Raw genomic sequence first — 13511 nt, forward strand, 5'->3', positions numbered from 1 at the left:
AGGACTGGCCAGTAGCTATGACTTGCACTGACCACCAGGGGGAAGGCGCTCAATGCAGGAGCTGCCCCCTGATGGTCAGTACAATCCCACAGCAGGAGCGCTGCTCAGCTGACCAACAGACACCTGACTCAGGGCTCACCTGGCAAGCACAGCTTCAGTGGTGCAAGCCTCTGTGGCAGCATTACTGAGTGGCAGTGGCAGGCGTAGCAGGGCCGGGATGAGCAGGAGCAGTGCAGTGCCCGACCCAAGTTCGGGCTTCTCCCTGACTGCCTGCTACTTCTCTCACTACTACATCCCTCAAAGGATGTCGGACTGCTGGTTTTGATCCAATCAAAACCCACAGTCCGACATTCCTCGAGGGGTCCCGGATTGCAAGAGGATGCAGGCCAGGCCGAGGGACCGCACCGCACATGAATCATCCACTGGGCCTCTAGTCTATACGTAAAACAATATCAACCCATAAAACACATTTTACACACAAAAAAATAACATTGATCTAAATATAAAACTTGTAGAAGAAAAAAATAGGAGAAAATCTTCATAATGCTAGTTTAACCAAAAAAAAAGAAAGAAGAATTAGATTCAACACCAAAAGCACAATCAAACAAAAAAGTTTGATAAATTAATTTATAAAAATTAAAAACTTTTATTTAAATAAATACTATTAGGAGAATGAAAAGACAAATTACAGACTGGGAAAAATATTTGCAAAGCATACATGTTATAAAGGACTGACTTATTCCTAGAATGTATAAAAACTACTCGAAACTTAATAAGAAAACAAACCGCTCAGTTAATATAATGGCAAAAGAACTGAACATCCATTTCTCAATAGAAGCTGTACATATAGAGAGCACGGACATGAAAAGACACTCAACATCATTAGTCATTAAGAAAATGCAAAACAAAACAGCAATGAGATACTTCATATAATGGATAATAAGCCTTACCATACCCAATGTTGGCAGATGTGTTTGAGGCACTGTAACTCTGACATGAATTAGATCTCACTATAGCTTTCCATGATATTTACCTTTCAACTTACATTTTCCTTTTAATAAAACGCTGTTATCTTTTCTCTTCTCCTCAAGACGTAAGTGCCCATTTAACATGCCTCTAGCCCAAATAGGCCATAATATTAGTGAGAATTTAAAGTTAGAATCTAATAGAAGATGCCTTGCTGATATCATGAGAAGAGCTGCAGGAAACACCTTTTGTGCTACAGAAACCCAAAAGAATGGTTAGGAGTAGGTATACCTAAAGTTTTCTTCTTAACATTTTAGATGACTTAACTTCAGAATAAAACCTCAAATATGATAAGTAGTAAAATACAGTGGTTGGCAATATCAATGATGTCTCTTTTTCACATTAAACTGACAATCAGATTCCCTCTCAGCTTTCTTGAGACAATTGTATAGTAGTTAACCTCTTCCCAAATGTATTTTCTACCAACAGCTAATTTTCTTATATATATCTAAAAAGTTTCTTTGACTTCCCAACTTCAGCAACAATTCTGTATTTCTCTTTTTGAATGAGAATGCCTGTATACCAAATGAAAACCCAGTTCCAATCTGGCAGAAATATTTCTACTTAAAATTTTAATAATAATAATAATAAAGCTTGTTCATCCCTCAGTACCTGAGCTTCTTCCTGTTGCTTTTTAAGCTGTTCGAGCATCTGCTGAAATTCAGCCTCTTTCTGCTCTGCCTCTTCCAACGTGGCCTGATTCTGTTCTTCATACGCCATGGCCACCACAGCCAGGATCAGATTCACCAAGTAAAACGAGCCCAGAAAAATCACCAGGACAAAAAATATCATATATGTTTTTCCAGCAGCACGTAATGTCTAAGGGGGGGGGGGTGAGGAATAATTTCATGAGTATTTCATATCATGTCAATAAATACCTGATTACCATACTTAGATAACCAGAAGGTGAATGCTTTTTAGCATCCAATGTATTTTAACCACATCTGAAAGGCACCCTCCATGAAAGCCACCCTCAATGCCTTTCATACAAGAAACTTGCAATATATATGTACTAACTGAATGAACAATTGGGGTCCTCAACACCCTGACTTTAAACAGAACCTTCCTCTGTATTCCAGAGTGTTATAAACAAGTAGCCATATTTGTTATTTCATGTATGTTCATAAAATTAAATTCTAAGCATGTTAATTTAACATCACTGTGATGGTCTTAATGCCCCCAGAATTCATATGTTGAAATCCTAATGCCCAATGTGATGGTATTGGAAGGTGGGACATTTGTGAGGTGCTTAGATCCTGAGTTGGAGAACTTATGAATGAGATTAGTGCCTTATAAAAAGAGCTTCCAGAGAGTTCCCTCGTTCCTCACACCAGGTGATGACACAGTGAAAAGGCGATGAGTTCTGACCCAGAAAGAAGGCTCTGGCCAAGGTGAGACCATGCTGGTGTCTTGATTTTGCACTTCCTAGACTCTAGAACTGTAAGCAATAAATTTCTATTATTTGTAAGCTGCCCAGGTGTGGTATTTTGTTATAACAGGCCAAATGGACGAAAACACTTACCAACTGGTAAAGGTTTTCCCAGTAATCTTGAGTCATCAGTCGAAATAGAGACAAGAAAGCCCAGCTAAAGGTGTCAAAGCTTGTGTAGCCATAGTTGGGGTTTCGACCAGCCTTCACACAGATGTATCCCTCTGGGCACTGGCTGTAAGAGAGAAATGGAGCTAAGGTCAGTATGGCAATTACTGCAATCTCAATCAACATTGTTGTCTGTGATTAATTTTCTTGCCTTTCATTTCTAGAACATTTCAGATAATTGCTCACAGTGAAACTCTTACCAGATGAAATTTATTAGGGAAACCAATAGAAAATTTAGGTTCAAAAAGTCAGGTTTATAGACAGAATGGCAGAGGGGCAGCAATCACACACTTTCGTCTCTGTCACCATCAATATCCTGCTCTTTACAAAGTGGGAAGGGTCAATAATTAAAAATAAGCCCGGCTGGCATGGCTCAGTGGTTGAGCATTGACCTATGAACCAGGAGGTCATGGTTCAATTCCAGGTCAGGAACATGCCCCGGTTGTGGGCGCCATCCCAGTAGGGGGTGTGCAGGAGGCAGCCAATCAATGCGTCTCTGTCATCACTGATGTTTTTATCTCTCTCTCCCTCTCACTTCCTCTCTGAAATCAATAAAAATGTTTTTAAATAAATAAATAATAAAACAATAAAACGTCAGAAAACAACCAAAGGTTAATTAAGCTCAACTTAATGAGCTTATTTGTCAACCACTTTGGTAGAATTTTCTAAGATAACATTTATATTTTAGAACAATTTTAGATTTATAGAAAATTTGCAGAGTGTAAGAGACTTCCCATATGTCCCATACCCAACTTTTGCATATTATTAACATCTTCTGGTACATTTCAATAAATATCGATACATTATTATTAACCCAAGTCCATACTTCATTAAGAATTTTATTTAACATTTAACAATATAGCAGTTATCAATTTAAGTAAATAAATGAACCAACCCATAGTATGTACTCAATAAAAGGAAGTGATTGCTATTATTTAATAACAATAAAGTAGGCATTAACCAACCTTATCCAAAATCTTATCTAATCTTTTACATTAAAAATAATAATAAAAAATAATCGGTAACATGCAATAAATGCTTATGATGGACCAGATGCTAGTAATTAATCACCATAACCATCATAAGAGAGAGGTGATATCACTCTCCCCATTTTAGAAATAAGTAAACTCAGCTAGAAAGAGCTTAGGACACTTTTCCAAGGGCAGAGTTTATAAAGGGTGGAGCTGGAGTTTGAATGTAGGCATATATGAACGGTAGAAGTTATGCTCTTAGTTACTACAGTCTAACAGCAAAGGTTGGGGAAACTATCAGGAAAAAAAAATCTCCCCTAAACTCCATCTCTAAGATCGTATATGTTTTTACTAGCTCACTTAGACTTGCATGGCTAAACCAGTTTTCAGTTTTCTAGGATGACTCGAAATATGTTCTGTAAGTTCTGTGATCTAAGAGTCACTTACTATTGCTATCTCTTGGATTCTAAAAAATTTACTCTCTATCCTGATTTAAAATTAATTTACAATATTCTTGCAAAAATATGTTGGGTGTGAGAGACTAGCAGGATGGCTAAGATACTGCAGCATCTGTTACTGTAGAATGTGACCAAAAAGAACTATTAATATACAAACTCAGACTTGAACATGCCCTTGACATTCATCTGCCTCTTGGCTTCGTTACACACAGGGCTTCGTGTTATTTCAAGATTATGAATTCTCTCAAAGCTGTTTCCCAACTGGGCTTGCACCCTGAAGACCATGCTCTATTCTGGATCCTTTCCTGCCACATCAAAACTTATCCCACTGCACATCTTCACCCAAAGCCTCCCATCTTGAGTTTCCTTCCCTGTATTTCCTAAATGGCTCTGAAGCATTTACAGGAAGGACAGACTATGGACATTCGCACTTTGGAGCAATAGTACAAGTGCATCTTAATTGTGAAACTTTGCAGAGATCTCCACCCAAAGGGATGGCATTAATGCCTATGAGTTTAGAACTGAGAGCAATCCAGTAAGACAGAGAAGGTACTTCCTGGGTAGGCAGCGCCACCCTTTACTGTATGCATGTGATGCTGTCCTTATGTTTTTTCTTACCTGCTTTTTCCCCAAGTGCTCTATATCTTTAAAAAATATGGTTCCTTACCCTGCATCTGAGCCATTTCCACAGAGTAAAGGATCGTTATGTTCATCCAAAACATAAAAGTGACCTGTTAATATGAAAAATAAACTAGTTTAGTTCATGTCAGTCCTATTGACATTAAGAAAAATGAGAGTTTGACTAGCTCAGTTATTTCCAAAATGGACACCGATAAAATATATTTACAAAGATAGCTTCACACCCACAGCCTCAACTATTTATTGAAAATTCGCTCAGCAAGAGCAAAGGTTAGCAACGTAGCAGTTTCTTACTCTCATCTTCAATGTAATCCTTCCAGTTAAATGAGCTCATTGTTACATTAACAAATGTCCCGTTTGAATCCATCGTGCCATTAGAGAAGGAAGTGGTGTTGCTTTCAAAAGCAGAATCGCTTGGGGGCCACTGCAAGCACTTATTCCGCAGGCTGCCCATGAACAGCTGCAGGCCGATCAGCGCAAACACGCTCAGACAGAACACCGTCAGGATCATGACGTCTGAGAGCTTCTTCACCGACTGGATCAGGGCCCCCACGATGGTCTTCAGGCCTGAGAAGAGAGAATGCTAGGTCAGCTGAGGAAGACGGCCATAGCCACATGTCCCCTTAATAGTCACACACATTCTCAATCCCAGCTTTGTGGACAGCCAGATGGTTTGAGAAATGGATGACGAGCAGATTTCATTTGTGAACAATGTACTTTCTGGAGGTTAAAAATGAAAGTGTAAATGTCTAGGCAGGAAGTTTGTGTGTGTGTGTGTGTGTGTGTGTGTGTGTGTGTGTGTGTCTTTACATGCTGCCACCAACATGAAAAGACACAGTTCCAATCATTTTTCATTTCTCCTTTTGTGTTTCATGAGGCTATTTCCCTCCAAGCCATTCTTTATACTAGCTTCCAAGTAGCAATGATTTAGAGGGGAAAAGAATTTTTAAATGATAAAAACAGCTACGTGCACTCGGTTTAATAATATTTTCTCTTAAAAAAGATATCTTATTGAAATAGATCTGCAGTGAATGGTAAAATCCAAATCAGTGAGTAAAGCCATGGTAGCAAAGCTATTTTAAGACTGTAAAAGAGAAAACTTTACATTATAAATGCAAAGAAAAAAATAAAAAGAAGAGAGCAAAAGTAGTATTTTTATAGGCATCTCATGCAATTTTATATTAAACCCAAAGGCTGATTTCATAAATAAGCATATGAATTTTAAAATTCTAGGAACTGGGATGCATTGAAAAATCAGTTAGCATTCTCAGAGGTAACAAGAATACTAAGCAACTTGGCTAATGCTATAAGTGCGATTTCAACTTCACTATTATTACCGTATATTCAGCAGCCTCAGTGTTTAACCCAGCTCTCACCTGGAATGACTGAAATTGTTTTTAACACTTGGAGCAATCTGAATGTTCTCAACACTGAGACATTACCCAGGTCCACAAGCTCTGTCAAATATCTGCAATAGGGCTTTCACACAAAACACAGTAACGCACAAGAATAGTTGAAGATATAAGGGTCCTATCACATACACCAGTTTCTTCTTACCTGGGATTACAGAAATCGTTTTCAAAGCTCTCAAGACTCTGAAAGTTCGAAGAGCTGAAACATTGCCTAGGTTTACAAATTCTGTTATATACCTGTAGAATAAAATCCCGAGTTACTGATAGTTTGGGCAAAGTTTATATTAAATAAAGAATGCAAGCTAGGTTTGACATATTAAGTCCTTGAGTTAAACAAGTACAATTGTTATAGAGTTCAAGGTGCTATATGATAAAAGCTGCTTCTAAGGATTAAAATTGTGTTGCTTTATTTCAGTATAATTTTCACTAATGTAAACAAATGTGTTTGCAAAATGAATCAAAGTACAGTTGGTGGTATTAAATTATAGTCAATGAATAACTTCATTTTGATGAAGTGGAAGACTGTATGACATGAAAGTAATACCATTTTTAGCTCATTTACCAGATAAATATACCTTGTAATATGTATTCTAATATGTATTCTCAAAATATATGGAGCATATAATTTGATTAATAAGCATACTCTATATTTAAAATATGCCACAACATGATTTATGCTGCAACTATTTTCATTCCTTTGAGTTTACCAATTTTTCAGAAATACTCACGCCATCACAATGACACTGAAATCCAACCAGTTCCATGGATCACGAAGGAATGTAAAATTTTCTAGGCAAAATCCTCTTGCCAAGATTTTTATTAGAGACTCAAAGGTGTAGATCCCAGTGAATGTGTACCTAGGAAAACCATCCAAATAAAAATTAACAATTTTGTTTGAACTGTTGAAATAGATGTTTTCAAATATAGCAAATCTTTTCCTTCTTTGGGTTTTCAATTGACTAAAATTTTGTTCCTATTTTCACTTACCAAAAAAAACCTAGTTTAATTAATCTTACAAAATTAATTAAAATCTAGTTTAATTAATCTTTGAGTAAAGGGTTAAACTGAAGAGATAATATTTTCCCCAAAGAATATTATCTTGAGAGCTTGTTTGGAGGTTCTAGCAGGGGAGCGCAGCCACTCGTATACCCTTGACCGAAGACCGGTCCTCTCCTGGGGGCGGGGGGAGAAGGTCATCGGGAGGCCGTCCTCTTCGACCAAGCGCGCAGCTTCGGGAGGGACGAGGGACGCACATGGATCGGTGAGGGAGGAGGGGGACACCCGCCTAGCCAGCCAGATCAGCCGAATCAACCCTGGCGATCAATGGGGTGACAGATGTCGCAGCCAGATCGCCCTCACATCCTATATTATCTTATTTACTACTTAAGTTTTAGAATAAGTTCCGTATGTTGTGAATAATCAAACTTGATTAAAGCAACATTATCTGATTAAAATATAAAATAAACTATGTATGTAGTTTTCAATTTTCTTGTAGCCAAATAATAAAGAAGGAACCAGTGAGTCTAATTTTTATATTTTATTTAAACCAATACACCTAAATTATTATCATTTTAATCATTAAGACTAGCCAAATTTCAAGTTTCAATGGCCTCAGATGCCGGTGTTTCCCTCATTGGGCAGCTCTCGAGGTAATATTTCTTGGGTTGGTATATTTATAATAAAATATTTCATTCAAATTTCATAATGATTAGAATTATTTGGGGGGATATTTTACATCTTGAATCTAAAAAAATAGACTTAAGAGTCAGGCATAGAGTTATACAACTGCTTCTCTCTCTCTTCACATATGTTTTGTAGAAATATTATCATAAGAAACTTTTTAATTCATTAGTATGTAAGTGTATACAATTACCAAATTTCAGAGATAAAATTCCTGAATCTAACCTTGCACCAGCTACTATCTCTATGCAATTGGGCCCAATCACATAAACATACTCAGAGTCAAATTTCAGCTCCTAAAATGGTGAAAGACTTTTCCATTTCCTGTTTACATAGTGAATTTCTAGCCCTTTCCTCTTTGAGTGTTGACAATATAACTTATTTCTATTTCTTCCAAAAATAATTGAAATGCTTGCTTGTCAACATTGTGTTCTTTTTTAAAGTGCAATTTAAGTTTATTCCTCAAATTATTTCACACAGCCACAAATATTTGATTTACTCTTATTAAAAATCAATATATTTTCAAGGCTACTAGAATTTTATATGTGAAAAAATGAGCGTTATTTTGCACTGTTTCCTGTTGAAATTTTCTTATATGAGGAACAAAGAAATCAGAAGAAAATGTGTGCAGAAATCTCCACATCTAAAATTTTTCCTCCTTTTTAAACCAATTCAGTTGATTTGAAAAGGAATATATTTAATTGCTACCTTTACTTATTATGAAGTAGCTGACTTTATTAGGAAAGAGATATAATTTGCAATGCCAAGATTATGTTTACTTGTGTTTTAGTTTGATTATTTGTGTATTACACATAATCATCAAGATATTACTGTTTGGAGAGAAAGCCGGCCTTTTAAAAGTCCATAAGAGACAGTTCACGTGTATGTTCTGTTTACCATACTAATGGTTAGTGCCATATGGTCTATACTTACACAATTCTGAGTAAGCTACAATTACTAGGGGTAAGATTAAATTCCCTACTTCTATTCCTTTTTTTTTTAAAGTAGAAAATTTTGCCTGACCGGCATGGCTTAGTGGTTGAACATCGACCTATGAACCAGGAGGTCACAGTTTAATTCCCAGTCAGGGCGCATCCCCAGTGTGGGGCGTTCAGGAGGCAGCCAATCAATGATTCTCTCTCATCATTGATGTTTCTCTCCCTCTCCCTTCCTCTCTGAAATCAATAAAAACATATTTTAAAAAGAGAATAGTTAAGTAAAAATTTTTTTGGGATACTTGGAGTATATGGTGAGTGCTGATAGCTATGGAAGGGAAGAGTCCTAGAGCTTAACATAGGAGACAGATTGCACAGAACAGGTGTTGAGAAGTACCTATTACCAAAGTAGATTGAACACGTAAGAGAGAATCAAGGAAACCTTGATCTTTCTTGGCTGTGTGCCCACTAGGCTCCTACTCATCCTGTTGATTCTGTCCAGGTTGCTTCCCACTCTGCCCCCCTCCCCCAGTAATTATGTCTATATGTCTATAAAAGTGCCTTGTCTTACATCATATGACCCTCACTATATAGTGTGGTCCTCAGGCCATATCTGTGCATGCCAACTCTTTGTCCTCTTTGTCCAGGGACTGTTTCTGCTCTGATGACTTCTGTTTTCATGTCAGAACTGAGTTGTCTTCTCTTTTCATTGGATTCTGGGGTTTGGAGGTGGTTTTTTTCTGTAACTGCTAATATTTTGCTTGTTGTTGTTTTTTTTTGCTAGAGATAATTGATCAGGAAACCTGTGTAAACTTTTCCAATGAAAAATGTAATTCAAAAACAATTGTAAGGCTAAGTTTATTTTCATAATTGATATAGTCAACTTTAAAAATGACTTTCAAAGAGAGACCTGTATATTCAGGTGATAATTTTCAGGTGTCATGTAAGCATGTTTAAATGCTTGAATAACTTCTGGTGGGAAAAGTACATACAGAATAGTTGTATAGATATATGTTCATTTGTTAATCTCCAGATCATAAGTGATAACTGAGAATGTTGTTAAATGGCTTGCTTCAAATATAAAACCTGGATTTTCTATTTACTAAAATAATTTCTAGGGAGCATTTCCAAGCTACTACAAAAAATCTTTAATGTGTTAAGCCACTGGCAAATGATGGCTTAGGATGGTACAATAAATCTTCATGGAAATCTATAAAAATAGTTAGAAATAAAACTACAGTTTTCATCATAGTAACCCATCTCCTATTGGAAATTATTTTAAAAACGTTATATAACAATAAAAATACTATACTAATTTTTCTTTACTAAACCAAATACCTAATTATTATATTACACCATACATAAATAGCTTATATAACCTAAACACCTTATGCATCACTGAAAAACAAAACATGTTTCTTTATCATGAATATCCTCTTATGTGATTTATAACCTCGTCTGTGGAGATAATGTTGTTCCAGTGCAGAAATTGTGTTATTTAATGCACAATGTTCCCTAGCCTATTGATGTTTTGAAACAATCAGGGGCCTCTTTTCCCCACACTTAAATAGAACATCCTGAGCAATGAAAGAACTTAATACTAAAGCGGAAAATTGTCAGAAGCGCCTTATTTAGTGCAAGCAGGGTCTCATTTAACATGCCCAAGAGCTACTGTGCCTCCTACAATATTGAATCAAATGTTTTATTTTGATAATATCTTTCAAATGTCCCCAGGGTCTCCATCTCAAGGGAAAAAGGACAAGAACCAAGGTCTGAGTCTGCAAAGTAGTTGCTGGCTGTGGTTTTGGGTACATAGAGAGTTAACTGGGCCAGTATCTTTTCATTGGGATTGTTACTGTTTTCATTAGTGTAATAATTACAGTTTCATAAGTATGAGTGACCTTTCCTTTATCATCTTTTCCCCTTAAGCCCTTTTATTTTTTCAGCATACTTTTGTGGAGGCATTTTATTTCTTTTATGAAACACATCTCTGATGTTTTAGCACACATGCTAAAGTAAACAATATATCTGAATATCTAAGTAACTTAGTTATCTAAATGTATTTTTCCTAAATATACCATAGTAGAGGCCCGGTGCACAAAAATCTGTGCACTCAGGGGTGGTCCCTCAGCCTGGCCTGCGCCCATTTGCAGTCCAGGGGGATCAGGCCTAAGCTTGCAATCAGACATCCTTCTGGCAGCCAGGGAGTCCTCAGGGGATGTCTGACTAAAGGCTTAGGCCCCCAAGGGAGCTGTGATGAGGAAGCTGGGTGACAGAGGAGCCACGCTGTCCCGCTCCACCACCCCGGGTCAGGTCGTACATGGGATGCCCGGGTTGGCCAGCCGATTGCTGCTGCCCCACCCAGCCGCCCTGGGTCAGGTTGCACATGGGATGCCCACCACGCCAGGTCACAGATAGCAGGCCCGGATGGTGGCATGGCAGGCAGGATGGCGCTGTCCCGCCTCACTTCCCCGGGTGGCAAATAGCAGGCCTGGGTAGCGGCGGGGCAGGCGGGATGGCACTGACCCACCCTGCCTGCAGTATGCAAATTAGCCACCATCTTTGTTGGCGTTTAATTTGCATATCTTGCTGATTAGCCAATGGGAGGCGTAGTGAAGGTATGGTCAATTACCATGTTTGTCTATTATTAGATAGGACAATCAAAATACCCAATATAATAATATAGAGCTAAACACCTATAGTAATAGACTAGAATGTAATTATTTTATCCCTCGAATCTTTCAAATGGTCATTATATTTTATCTAAAATACATAAATATGATTGAGTATTAACTTATATGAAATGATTGGTTTTGTTCACTAGCTATTATATGCTATTTATAATCTTTCTTAAACAGATACTATCTTCCGTTTGTTGGGAAAAAATACTTAATTGAAGAAAAACTCCCCCCAAAACTTCCCTTATCTTCTTTCATATTACAGAAATAATTTTTTTTCTTAGAAGTGTTTAGCCTGACTTCCATAAGTCAGACCATAACCATAAGGAGATTGCTAGATGATGTGAGTGTGCATTTCTAATTGCAAAAAGTTATTCCTACTTACTCTACATTCTTTGTCCAGTCTGGAGGGTTACTCAAGGTCATAAATACACAGTTGGTCAAAATAGTGCACATGATAAGCATGCTGAATAAAGTAGGTTAGTTAAGGAGTCAATGCTAGTATATTATCATGAGCCTTTACAAATGATCCAAATCACGCAACTACCACAAACACAAGTTACCTGTGAAATTAAACTTACTTATTATTAGTTTTAAAACAATGAAAAAAATAATAAGAAACTTCAAAGCCTGTCGTATGTTCTTGGTCCACCCTTTTGTAAATTTTATATCATTTCCTCACAAAACTGAATTTTATAGAAAGAGATCTCCATTTGAAGTAAGTGGGAAATCTGCATTCCAGTCAGTTATGTGAAATTGCACTGTAAGAGGAAATGACTGTTATTTAGTGAGTTTACAGTATAACACAAGTGTAAAAGTTGTAGTTCAGATATAATTAAAAATATCCACCGACAGACAAAATGTTAATAAATACAATATAAAAACCCTAAAAATGGATAGGCCAGGACAGTCAAGGATTACATTGACTGAGAATTCTGCTGTAATGAGATACTCTGGTAGTCTTATAGTGACTAAACAGATAAACAGTATTTTGAGAGCTTCCTGGGAATTAGTGTGATAATTTCTCTTAAGATATCAATCCAGATTTCACTCTAAGGAAGCTTATGATTATTTTTAAGTGAATCTTTTATTTTTTAATATAAATACTTTCCAATATTATATCATAGAATGAAAGGATTTAAATGTATCTCAAAAGGTTATCAGTTCTATTTGTCCTATCTCTAGGGTAACCAGTCTTTTGTCTCTTTGATTTTATATAAATCTACTTTGAATCTGCCTATATGAAATGCCTATTCTTGAAACTGCCTCAGAAGAGCACATTTCTATTTTATCATTACTTGTTTGAAAATCTTATTGAAATCCACACTTTTCTGTCATTTTACACATACTTTTTAAAAATTATATTTTTATTGATTTCAGAGAAGAAGGGAGAGGGAGAGAGAGATAGAAACATCAATGATGAGAGAAAATCATTGATTGGCTGCTCCCTGCACTCCCCCTACACTGGGGATCGAGCCCACAACCCAGCATGTGCCCTTGACTGGAATCAAACTCTTCAACCCACAGGCCGATGCTCTATCCTCTGAGCCAAAAAGATGCTTCTCTCTCATCGATGTTTCCCCTCTCTCTGTCCCTCTCTCTCTAAAATCCATACAAAACATATTTAAAAAAAAAAAAAAAGGAAGGAGCAAGGGACAGCCAGACCCAGATGGTAAAGATACAGAGCCAATTAAGGCAAAAGAAGTTTGAGCATTTAGTAATATAGGTTATAATACAATAGACTGTGTTTCTTTAGCAATGGTTATATATGGTCTAATTGAGGTTAATAAAAGTGTGAAGAAGTTTTGCTGTTGTTTCTATTGCACAATGTAATTCATTTACACATTCGCTATGATAGTTGCAATTTTACCTCTATTATCATTCAATAATCCACTAGTCATTCTATAATATAATATTCTATAAATAGAATAGTCATCTATAATACAATAATCATTATACAATACAGTAGTCATTCTATAATATAATATTCTATAAATAGAACAGCCATTCTATACTTTTTTAAGTAGCAGAAAATTAATGAGAACAACAGATTAAAGAACAATGTAAAAAATCAACAGCTAGAAATTTTATTTAGACAATTCACATGAAAAGGAT

The 13511-nt window shown here is 36.6% G+C and overlaps 1 protein-coding gene across 2 annotated transcripts in view; it reads right to left on the reverse strand.

The window, feature by feature from the left end:
* The window catches only part of SCN3A (sodium voltage-gated channel alpha subunit 3), a 111362-nt gene that overhangs the window by 61380 nt on the left and 36471 nt on the right, over window positions 1-13511 (reverse strand). The window contains exons 5-11 of one of the 2 annotated variants that reach the window (XM_006766509.2): window positions 11782-11871; window positions 6832-6960; window positions 6249-6340; window positions 4986-5258; window positions 4720-4783; window positions 2549-2690; window positions 1639-1845 (exon numbers count right to left, since the gene is read on the reverse strand). In XM_006766509.2, the coding sequence (XP_006766572.1) occupies window positions 1639-1845; window positions 2549-2690; window positions 4720-4783; window positions 4986-5258; window positions 6249-6340; window positions 6832-6960; window positions 11782-11871 (997 nt within the window). Of the gene's footprint in view, window positions 1-1638; window positions 1846-2548; window positions 2691-4719; window positions 4784-4985; window positions 5259-6067; window positions 6085-6248; window positions 6341-6831; window positions 6961-11781; window positions 11872-13511 lie in introns of those variants that run through there. The other variant, XM_006766513.1, reaches the window with a different exon arrangement.

This window comes from Myotis davidii, unplaced genomic scaffold (assembly GCF_000327345.1).
Source record: "Myotis davidii unplaced genomic scaffold, ASM32734v1 scaffold59, whole genome shotgun sequence".
Taxonomy (NCBI): domain Eukaryota; kingdom Metazoa; phylum Chordata; class Mammalia; order Chiroptera; family Vespertilionidae; genus Myotis; species Myotis davidii.